Here is a 12,150-nt window from a genome sequence, read left to right on the forward strand (position 1 = left end):
AAGAAGAAGAAGAAGAAGAAGAAGAAGAAGAAGAAGAAGAAGAAGAAGAAGAAGAAGAAGAAGAAAGAAAGAGAAAAAGAAAAGTCTTTATAAAAGCACAATCCCATTCATGATGGCTCCACTTTCATGACCTAATCGGTTCCCAAAGACCCCCACCTCTAAATGTCATCATATTGGGGATTAGGTTTCAACACATGAATTTGGGGCAAAAACAAACATTCATCTACAATGAACACTGTGGAAAAAATTATAAAAGAAACTTGAATTATTTAAGCCGGTATTAATTAAAATTATAATTGAAACTACACATCATGCATCTTAGTGGAAAGTTCTAAATAAAGAAGTTGTTGACCTAACTACTTTAAGAATGTGAAGTGCTGGTTAGTTTTAGCCTTTAAGTAGATTTTAAAATAACAAGATTCAAAAAAACTTTTGTGCCAATTTCCATAAATTTAAGTTTAATCTAGACTTAGATGCCATATTGGCATTATAAAGTTGAGCTTGCTTACTAAGGGGGAGAGAGAGAAAATATTGAAAGTTTTGTTTTAAAAGCCCCAAGGACTTTTGGCTTCATGATATTATATTTGTTACAAGAAACTACAGGATTTAGCAAGTTTGTGGTAGAGAACTATATTTGTTCACTTAAAGTTATACCCATGTTCATTTTGAGAGATTAACTTTTCCCATGAGTATTATGAATAATTAACCTACTAACTGATTTCTTTAGCCTAGTTTTAATTAACTCAACCAGGAAAAAAGGACTATGTGTATTCTTCTATAATCAGAAACAAACCTAATGGCATTTTTTAGTAATATAGATAAGTGACTTCAATACATTTCTTTAAAACCAGTGCATGATCTCAGTTTTCCATACTAGTATTTTATGTATATTATTGGGTCTTAATGCTTGCAACAACACTGCTGTTGTTTTGCTGTTTTTTTTTTTTTTTTAAGGATTTTCTTTATCAGAAAGAGAGAAGGCGCACAGTGGGAGAGTGAAAGGGGGAAGCAGATACCCAGCTGAGCGGAGAGCCCAACATGGGACTTGATCCTAGGACCCTGGGATCATGACCTGAACTAAAGGCAGATGTTTAACCAACTGAGCCAACCAGAAGCCCCCACTGTGAGTATTTTTTTTTTTAAGATTTTATTTATTTATTTGACAGAGATCACAAGTAGGCAGAGAAGCAGGCAGAGAGAGAAAGGGGAAGCAGGCTCTCTGCTGAGCAGAGAGCCCAATGCGGGGCTCAATCCCAGAACCCTGGGATCATGACCCGAGTCGAAGGCAGAGGCTTAACCCACTGAGCCACCCAGGCGCCCACTGTATTTTTTTTTTTAAGATTTTATTTATTTGACAGAGAGAGAGAGACAGAGAGAGAGAGCATAAGAGGGGAGGTCAGAGGGAGAAGCAGACTCCCCATGGAGCTGGGAGCCCAATATGGGACTCGATCCCAGGACTCCGGGACCAGACCTGAGCCGAAGGCAGTCGGTTAACCACCTGAGCCACCCAGGCGCCCCCACTGTATTTTTGACCTTCATTTGTAACTGTGGTTAAATGATTTGCTCAATATCATAAATGTACTAGAAATGTGCTTGAGGTGGGACCTAAACTCAAGGCTGCCTGATGCCCAAGGCCCTGAGCACTGCTTGTGCTGCCCCTGTATAGCTCTCCCTGCCCTAACTTGAGCACATTGCAGGAAGAGCTCTGGTTTTGCCAGAATGAAATGTAGAGCTACCTACAATTTTTCTGTGAGTTCTCCTCTGGTTTATAGCACAATCAAAATATCATTAAAAACTGAAATTCTCAAATAGATGATTTCTTGTTTATATGGGAAAGTTTCATCATAAGTTCTTACCAGAAGGTTCTTAGTATGGAATTACCCCAAAGAGTGACGGTTAATTGGGTCCTTAATGTAACATTATCAGCTTTGGCAGGGAGAGTCATTCAACGATGTTCATTCTCGAAGTATTCAGGGCAGTTCTTCATTCATTAGCACCTCCTTTGTGCCCTGCTCTGTGCTAGACTGTAGGTACACAGAGTGGACAAAGCAGACAAGGGTCGGGCCCCTAGGAAGTTTACCCTCTAGTGGAGAAGGGTCTTAATTTAGGTTTCTTTAGCAGCAGACCCCGAGACAATTCTAAAGCAAGTAGCTGCTTTAAAAGTGCAGGAAAATACTAGTAGGAAAGGGGGAAATCACACAGGGAGGGACCAGCAACCCAGCAACTGGTCTTCTTAAACCAGTTAACACAGGTGGCAACAGCTTAGTTTTAAACGGGAAACTTAGGGAAATGGCATAAAACAGTACACCTTAGAATCATTACATCCAAAGACAACGCAGCTGGTGGGTATAGACCAGCTCCCAAGAGTCACTGGTTGAGGGCTCCTATTGGTTGGGAGGGCATGAGTAAGCCCTGGAACTTCTGACCTACCCTGAGAGCTAGCAAAGCGGCCTTCTGAATTCTGGAAAAATACCCTCGAACCAAAATACAGACATGGGCATTTGAAAGTTGAAAGTGAAGCACATTGAAAAGTCTGGGGACTGACAGGATCAGCTACAGGGAGACAGATAAATGAAGACCTAACAAAGTACAAGTTAATTACAGATAGGGACAATTGTAAGAAGGAAAAATGAGCTCATCGTATTAATTGTAACTGGAATGGGGCAGGGAAGCGGCTGCTGCTTGAGGCGGAATATGGAGATCAATAAGGCCTCTGAGCTGAAACCGAGGATAAGCCGCAGCCTGCTGTGGAAGCCCACTGATCCCAGGGAAGAGGGATGTAGACCTGCACTACAAGAAGTCTAGTGCCCCTCCAGGAACTGCTTGTCATTGGTCGGTGACAAGGTAAGTACAAAACTGAGAGTACTTATAAATGTAACCATTTGGAATCGGTTACAGCAATTTGACATTGCCCCAGCCTCTAAGCCTGTGATGATGGATTTGTCTCCTTGAGCATTTGTGTAGACTTGTTTGGGCGTTGTCCAGCTTGCGTGGAAAGTCATAGTAGAAGAGTGTGAAATATGTGATATTTTAAGGTTAGCTTGTCAACTATTACCGAAAAGTATATAAAAATCTGATAGAAGCACTTATTTATTTTTAAGACTTGCCATTTTCAGTTTAATTTTTAACAAATGTACCTTTAAATTTAGGATAACATTGTTAGTTTAATTATAGAGGTAGAATTTGTATTGTTGACTCTTTCAGCTTTATTGAGATATGATTTATATAATCACCCATTGAGGTGTTTGGTTATACGAATTTGACAAGTGAACACAGTGTGTGACCATCACCATGATCAAGATACAGAGTATTTCTATCACTCCAGAAGTTCTCTCTGTATGCTTTGTAGTCTGTTCCCTCCCCTGAGAAGCACTCCTTTGATTTCTGTCTCTCTACTTATTGCAATAATGCCTTGTAAGTGGAGTCATGCGGTGTACAGCCCTTTGTGTCTGGCTTCTTTCTCTCAGTGCAATGCTCTTAAGATTCATCCGCATGTTGCATGTATCAGTACTTCTGTCCTTTTTATGGCTGACTAGTATTCCATCGTCATGGGAATGAACATTTATTCGTGAACATTTGCACTGTTCCCAGTTTTGAGTCATAGTAAAGCTGCTATAAACAATCATATGTATTGTGAAACCAGGTATTTTCATTTTTCTTCACGGAATGCCAGGGAGTTGGATCACTGAGCCATATTTATGTTTAACTGTCTAAGAAACTGCTGAGCTATTTTCCAAGATGTCAGTGGCCATCTGCAGCCTGCTGGAAAGCACCCATCCTTTCCAGCACACAGTGCATTGCTAGCTTTTCTAAAAGCTCTCCAAATAGGTGTGTGGTGGTATTTCGTTAAAAAATATGATTTTAATTCATATTTTTCTAATGATTACTAATGTTGAGCATCTTTTCATGTACCTAGTTGCCATCTATGTCTCTTCTTTGGTGACATGTCTGTTCAAATTTTGCCTTTTTTTTTTTTAAGATTTTATTTATTTAACAGAGATCACAAGTATGCAGAGAGGCAGGCAGAGAGAGGAGGAAGCAGGCTCCCCGCGGAGCAGAGAGCCCGATGTGGGGCTCGATCCCAGGACCCTGGGATCATGACCTGATCTGAAGGCAGAGGCTTTAACCTACTGAGCCACCCAGACGCCCCAACAGGGCTATTTCTTATTGTAAATCCACTAACCAGCATTCTGGAGAGGGAAGTGACTGGTGGGGGGAAGGACTGGAGGACCACTTTAGATAATGGGGTCAGGGAAAGCCTCTCTGAAATGGTGACCTTTGAACTGAAGAAAAACACTCCAAATGGAGGGACAGAACGGCAGAGTTTTGCAAGGCTAGGAGAGGGCATGGCATGTTTATGGAACAGAAAGGAGAGCAGTGTCGCTGGATGTGAGGGTTGAGAAAGGTGGTGGGTAATGAGCTGCAGGGGAAGCCAGTGGCCAGGTTTTGCAATCACAGAGACCTCTTCTCTACAGCACAGGTAAGAGTTTATGAACTCCATATGCCTGAATAAGGGCCTTATTCAAAACGTACTTGAAGAAACAACCAAATGTTATCTTACACTTGGTTTTAGTTGGATAGCAAGAATTTTCTCTATGTTCAAAGCCTGGCAAGTGGACTCAACAATAGTAACTCTCCTAAGAAGTTAGGAGATGGAGTTTTCCTGCCGCAGATTAAGTCACGAAGGCCCAGAAAGTTCTTTAACTTGCTTTAATCACAAAGTGAATGAGAAACAAGTGCAAACTCCTATCCTTTCCACTCTGTTTGACTGCCTTTCTTCAAAATGAGCCCCACATAGCCCTTTTACACACATGAAATTGTCCATATTTTAATTTGGGTTTTGGTAATGTTATAAATGGGTGCAGAAATATAACAATTATAGAGACTTTGCATTTATTTTGAGAGTATGTCCTCTGTGTTAATTTCCTGAAGCTGCTGTGACAGATTAGCACAAACTTGGCTGAAAATACAGAAATTGTTCTCCCACGCCTCTGGAGACCAGAAGTTCAAAATCAGTCAAGCAACAAATGTGTTATCCTCCCTCTGAAGTCCCCAGGGGACAATCTGTTTCTTGCCTCTTGCAATTTCTAGTGTCTCCAAGGGTGCCTAGTTTGTGGCTGTATCATCCAGTCTCTGGTCACATGACTTCCCCTTCTCTTTGTGTGGCTCTTCTAAGGACACTTGTCATTGGATTTGGGGCCCACTCAGATAATCTAGGATGATTTCGACTCGAAATCCTTAATTTAATTACATATGCAAAAATCCCTTTTCCAAATAAGGTCACTTCCACAGAGTCTGAGGATTAGAGTGTTTATGCATCTTTTGGGGGACCACCATTGAGCCCACTGCACCCTCCCTGCCTGCCCTTCAGCCTGGAAACTAGGCAGTCAGCGGGAGACCCATCAGACTCAGCTCATCTGTTTCTCTTCTTCCAGGAATCACTACCTGCTCTCTGAAAAACCACTGTTTCAGATATTTTGCCCAATTTTCTAGTTGTTTACATAGTAGGCAAATCCAGTTCCTATGACTCCACCTTGGCCAGAAGCAGAAGTTGCACCCAAGAGTGTTAAGTTCATTGAGTGTGGAGGCCTTGCTCATCCCTGCATCATCAGAGTCTATAGAAATGACTGGAATATGGTGATCCTTCCACAGAAATCAGTGAATCAACGAGCAAATGCGTGAGAAGGAAACTAATCTAAATCATTCTGCCTCAGTCCTCTGGGCAAGCTTGAGCCATCTTTCCTTAGCTGAGGATGTGCTAGTATGAGTCACTTTATTTGTCAATCCACTAAGCCTTCTCACTTCGGCTTTCAAGGCTAATGCAAAAAAACAACACTGGGAAATTTAAGAGATTTACCTATGGAGCGCATGTAATGATTTATAAGAAGTAGGTTTGCTCATGTTTTAAATAAAAAGAACACAGGGAATTTTGGGGAAAGGGGCCGATGTGAGAAAGATAAGTGAGTGGCAATATTGCCATAGGGAATTGAGGCCAGAGGATGTGTTTAATGGAAAATAAATGATAAGGCAGTGAGAAAATACGAGAAGCAAGAGCTAAGAAAGAAGCTTGCCTAGTGAAGAATATATGTCATAAGTTACATCAGTCAATATCAAACAAATTATGGTCGTATATGAAGAAAAATGGTTTCTGCTTTCATTTGCACATGCACACACAAAGTTAAAAAGAAAATACTACCATTTTCAATAGCATTTAGACGGGTACCTGCTGTATGGCTCTGTGACTTACCCCAAAATCAAATTATTTAGAGTATAGAGCTTTGTTACTTTGCTTTGAATTTACCACATCGTATTTTTAATGACAAATATAAAATAATAGACCTTTGTTATAGTAAGACTAAAAACACAACGGTGGATGGAGTTAGAAATCTACTACTCTAATTGCAATCCCCTGAGATAACCAATATTAATAGTTTAGTGGGTATCTTTCTGCATCTTCCTTGGTGTTCCTTAGAACATATATAAATATATTTACATTTACAGTGGGTGATTTTTGGTTTTATAAAAATGTGAACAAATGAAATATAAACTTTTTTTTTCCATTTAACAATAGATTAGAGACATCCTACCAGATGAATAGAGAGATTTCCCTCACATCTTTCAGAGTATGAATTTACTATCATTTATCCACCTCTTCTTCAAATGATGTATATTCTGATATTTTCTGGTTTTTTTCCACCACAGATAATACTGCACTGAACACCCTTGTGATGGCAGACTGTTTTAATTTCATTTTCCTGGGTCTCTTGAGCCTTGAAATCTAACCTTTCAAATGCCACTTGCTTCCCTTTACCCTCCCTGTCATTTGGAGAATGAAGCTAGCTGCCGATGAGCCAGGAAAGCCGATAATCACTCCATATAGCACATGGCCAGCAGCTTCCTGCTACAGTATTTACGTCCTATTCCATTGAGATGGCACTCTCCGCTCACATGACCCAAATGCAGCTCTCGCTCCACCAAGAACACAGCTGAATCCAACTGCATTGGCAGCTTTGCACATGCTCCGTCTGGCCCTGTGAATCCTCACTCACCCATTGAGATTTCTTTTAGTTTAAAGCAACATCCCAGCTGCTGAAGCTCCGTGACCTCCAGTGTTTTCCTGGCTCTAATCCAAGGCAGGTGGCCCCCTGCAAATGGCGTTTTTTTAGAGTTTGAGCTTTTTTGTTTATTTGCTGGGGGTCTGAAGGTGTATGGTAATTACCCACAAGCATAGCTAATGAATGGAGCCATTAAGAAGTAACTCTTTTTTCTGGCAGGTATTATAGGAAGAACATTTACCTATTGCCATCGTTTGCCTTGACAACAACCTGCAGCTCTAATGCACATTTAATTCACAAACAGAGGTCTTGGCGAGTGATGCTGTATCTGACTGATATGCTGACTGTAACATGTGAGGTGGTGCTTTTTCCCTCTCTAGAAACCTGGATGCTTTTTGTCATTCTGATGGTAAATGATGAGACAGGCAACCATGGATTTCAGCACTCCGTCTGTGTTTGATCAGCAAAAAGGTAAAACGCTGCTTTCATACATCCTTTGGTTCTTCGCGCCTTTAGTTCAGTAGTTGAGATTTTGCAATTCTAAGGGGAAAGAGGGGTGTGTGTGTGTGTGTTTGTGTGTGTGTGTGAAGAGGATTTCACACAGAAAACCTGTTCTAAATGCCCACTTCTTATTTGGTAAGTATTTGGAAGGGAAAAATAAGCTTATGGTCTGTTTGTCTTATTAAAATATTCTGATCTACAAATTTTAAAAATTGGGTTTTGAGCACACCAGCTATTTCAGATAGGATAATCTTTATTCTCATTTTTTTCAAATCTTCTCAAAAATTGTTATAGTAAGTTATATAAAAAGAATAAATCACGTATCTCTTTTCAGTCTATTAACCCAGTATCTCATTTGCTCCAGTTTCAGAAATACTTCTTGATTCCCTTTTAGGAATAGATGTTACCTAGATTTATACCATAGTTGATATATTATCTCATCTGGGGTTGTGGTATGACATCACTATGTTATTATTTACGATGACAGGATATATCTTTCTTACTCATAATTTGCAGAGTGGAGGTCATTTTCCACATGAAAAGATTGCTGTGGAATCAACCCATCTTCATGAAAAGCATGTATTCAGCCATACAGTTTACATGTATCCATTTTGCTTATGAAGTGTTTACATATGTACGTATACATAATACCTTTGTGCAATTATGCACATTTTCTATGTATGTACAGGAAACTTCTACTCTGCAAATGTCACATTTTTTTTTAGAATATTTTAAAAAAATATGTGATACACTTTCAGTCACCTGTGAGTATTCTTCAGGATTATAAAGTTCTTTGGTCATTTCCTTGATTTGGCTACAACATGAAAATGGTGATTGGTGAAAGCCTCGTTCAGAAAATTCATTGCTTCTTTCTTTTTCCCTTTTCCTGCTTTAGGCCATACTGTGTTTACTATCCTTCAAGCTACATATGGTTTCATGGGTGAATTATTTTAGTTTGGTGCTTTCTCAAATATTAGTTTTACATTTACATCTCTGAGTAACTGTATGTACAGGTGTCCACACACATATACACAGATTGATCTCCACTTCTGAACTCATTTTGAATTGTGTGTGTGTGTGTGTGTGTGTGTGTGTGTGTGTGTGTGTGTGCGCGCGCACCTTCAGAATGTGCTGTTTCACACTGCATTGGTTCAGGAACGCCATAGAGAAAGTGACTGTTACAGCTGTGCCCAAGCCATCGCCTCTCCTGTGTCTGTCTTGTATCACTGAGGACAATCAGCAAAAGTGAAAATATGCCTAAATGCAAAGACCTAATACTGGCTTAAAAAATGACATTGTTAAGCTATGCAATGCAAAGAGGAGCACAGTGGGTTTATTTTGTAAGATGAATTTGAGGAAATTGGGACCGACTGATGAGCTGGCCCTTCATAATGAATTCATCTGTTCCAAGGTTGTGTCTCCTTACAGGACTGAGCCCCAAAGTTAACTAGTTAACATATTAAACTGTAACATTCATTTTCTTTTAGCACCTTTCATGTGAGCTATTCACTGCATTTCCTCCACGTAGTCGTGACTCTCCCTCATCAAAGTTAACCTTCTCCCTGCCAACTCTATCTCCAGTTCTCAATCCTTTCTTTCTAGCGGTGATGTGGTACTGTGGAAATAGCATAGGTTGGAATGGTAGGTCAACTTCTTAGCTGTGTGACTTTTGCCAATTACCTAACCTCTCTGGGTCTTACTTTCCTCAGCAATAAAATGGAGGCAGTAATGCTGGCCTAGCAGGGTTGTTTTGAGAATGTAAAACAATTTGTAAAAAGCACCAGTCACATTGCCTAATGTGCCATAAGAACCTTTAAATTGTGGTGCTTTTGTTATTATTGTTGCTATTATAATTATTACTACCTTGGACTGTGAGTATCTCAAATGTGAAAGGCTCTTCACTTCTCTATCTCCAGCTTGAATTTAGCAGTTCTCAGAACAATGCTTAAAAGCATGCAAGGCCATAATGGTTTAGACCATCAAATAGATTTTAAATACCAATATTGTGTAGTTGGGCAAACCACGACAAAGTGACCGTTTCTCTAAAAGTTAAATGTTGGCTTTATTTGAGGGCTTTCCGTGAATTCTGAAGATTTAGAAAAATAAAAATTCTAGTAGATGCAGATGTTGAGGAAAGACGGGCTATCTGGAAGGATCTTAGAAGTCATGTAATCCATTGGTTCTCAAATATAGCTGCACATAAGAATCACATGAACAGGTTTTGAAAATGCTAATGCCTGGGGCTCCAGTTTAATTGGTGTGGGGTGTGGCCTAACAAAAGCTCCCCTTCTTTGTTCAATGAAGATTGAGAACCATTCATCCAACCCATCCCCCTAACTTCTCTGATGGGAAGAATGAAGCACAGAGAGATTAAAAGTCAGGCCCTGTTTGTATTAAGACACCCAGCTAATGAGTAATAGAGGGGACTGAGACCCAGGTGTGTTCACTCTCCAGCCAACAGAACAATAAGAAATTTATTTTCATGGGTGGTCTACTATGGGGTGGTGGTAGGGCTCAGGCTGTGCCCTGGTTCATGGGTTACCAGAGAACGGTTAGCACTGTACACTTGAAAAAGATGAGACAGAATGACCTTCCGGGCTCAAATGATGTGGATATGCTAAATCTGAATCCCTCCAATGGCATTTTTCTCTATTTTCTATATTTCTCTTTGGTAAAATGAGGCATCCTTATGGTAGGGGCACGGGGGTGGAGAGCAACTGCTCATGTCCTGTCTCAGTTTTCTTCCCATTTGCATGCACCTGGGCAAACTGATCTCTGTGTCTGAAAAATGTGCAGGGGCAGAGCTGCTGGGAGGCTTGAAGATCTGGTTTTCTGACTGGCCAAAAGAATTAGAGCTGTGTTTCTGGCTTGCTTTGTGAAATTGTGACGCAGGAAGCCTGGGTCTTCAGAGCTCTCCACTCCTGCTTTGTGCTTCTTGCTCTCACCATAGCAACATCACTTGTGGTCCCACGTGCTCCTTCTGGCTGTCTTCCCTCTCAGAGCCCACATGCAGGAAAGGACCTGTAGTAAAATCATTTACTACAGAACACAAAGGTTCTTCCTGCAGTGGAGATGTTATATAACTGAAGAGATTTACGTTATAAGCTTGTCTCTAATTGTGGAAAGAAAAGGTTTGCGATGCCTGAAGGAGGAACCCAAGGCCTCAGAGAGAGAACAGGAGCTGGACAACTGGTCCCAAAGGTCTTGCTTATACCCAACCCTGAGCAGGGCCTGGGAAGTTACACGTTTGATGCAGTGTGTCTGTGGGCACCTGAGGGGGCGCCCACCACACAGGCTTTTCACTGGTAAGGGTGCTGAGACAATGGGAGGAGGGCCAGACACTCTGGTTCAGATTCAATTCCTGCAGTAGAGTCCTAGAGCTACCTGGCAAGTACCATAGGATGGGTTGCTTAAAACAACAGAAAGGCATTGTCTCATAGTTCTGGAGCCCAGAAGTATGAAATCAAAATGTCAGCTTGCTCCTTCAGGAATCTTCCTTGCCTTTTCCCTCTGCAGGTACTTTACCTCGAATACATTTGGTAAGAACAAAGGTTTACTGAGCACTCACCAGAGCCAGGCTCTGTTGCACAAGCACGTAGACTAGCTCATTTAACCCTCATATCTGCCCCACTATTATTTTCTCCCCTTTTACCAAGGAGGGAATTTTTATTATTTTTTTTTAATTTATTTATTTGACAGAGATCACAAGTAGGCAGAGAGGCAGGCAGAGAGAGAGAGGGGGAAGCAGGCTCCCCACTGAGCAGAGAGCCTGATGTGGGGCTCAATCCCAGGACCCTGGGATCATAACCTGAGCCAAAGGCAGAGGCTTTAACCCACTGAGCCACCCAGGTGCCCCAAGGAGGGAATTTTTCAAAAGTTATGACTGACCCAAGGTTACAACAGACAAAATGGCAATGCTGAGATTCAAGCATCAATCTGCTGGACTTCAAAACCCATGTTGGATCGAGACAGTACTCTTCCTTCATCAACCCTACATTTTAAGGAAGAAGTAGAGATTAATGAAAATTCAAATTAATGAGGCGGTATTTTCATAATCAAGCTGTTCTTCCGTTGTGTTGTGGATTTTTGAAGCTCCCACACACAGATATGACGGTTTTCATTTCCAACTTTTCATCCAAAATGGGAATGCTGAACAAAAAGAATTTAGAGTATACAGATTTGCACTTTGCTGAAAAAGCAAAAGTGAAAATTCTGGGTGACATCCAGATGCCCCCACAGGAAGAGTAAGCAAATTTCCAACGAGTTTTGGGAAGAGAGCAGAGCAAAGTCAGGAAAGGAGACAAGACAGAGAGGGAATGATTTGGGCTCACATGATGATTTTAGGCTTAAAAACCTTGAATGGGTGCCTAGAGTGAAACCCAGGAACACTGAGGAGAAGAATGCTGTGATTAATTTTCAGACTGATAAAGGCAGATAGGCTGGTAAGTCATCAATCCATAGGTTTAGAAGCAGAGTGTCTTGGCCTCTGGGAAATGCTTAGCCTTCTCCCTCTTTTGGTGAAGGAAGAGAGCAGAGGGAAATGAGAGATGAGCGAATTCTTTCCCCAGTGTTGTTGCCCATTGGAGACCAAGTT

General features: G+C 41.0%; 1 protein-coding gene across 5 annotated transcripts in view; it reads left to right on the plus strand.

Annotated features, from left to right (window-relative positions):
• ANKRD55 (ankyrin repeat domain 55) overlaps positions 1 to 12,150 on the plus strand; it is a 156,000-nt gene that overhangs the window by 59,686 nt on the left and 84,164 nt on the right. For 2 of the 5 annotated variants that reach the window (XM_032850366.1, XM_032850381.1), the window contains exon 2: positions 7,436 to 7,526. The exons of 1 other annotated variant lie outside the window; for it this stretch is intronic. In XM_032850366.1, coding sequence (XP_032706257.1) covers positions 7,469 to 7,526 — 58 coding nt within the window. In that variant the 5' untranslated portion in view covers positions 7,436 to 7,468. Of the gene's footprint in view, positions 1 to 1,083; positions 1,124 to 7,343; positions 7,527 to 12,150 lie in introns of those variants that run through there. 2 more of the 5 variants (XM_032850377.1, XM_032850372.1) reach the window with 2 other exon arrangements.

This window comes from Lontra canadensis, unplaced genomic scaffold (assembly GCF_010015895.1).
Source record: "Lontra canadensis isolate GAN:19392208 unplaced genomic scaffold, GSC_riverotter_1.0 scaffold4, whole genome shotgun sequence".
Lineage (NCBI taxonomy): Eukaryota > Metazoa > Chordata > Mammalia > Carnivora > Mustelidae > Lontra > Lontra canadensis.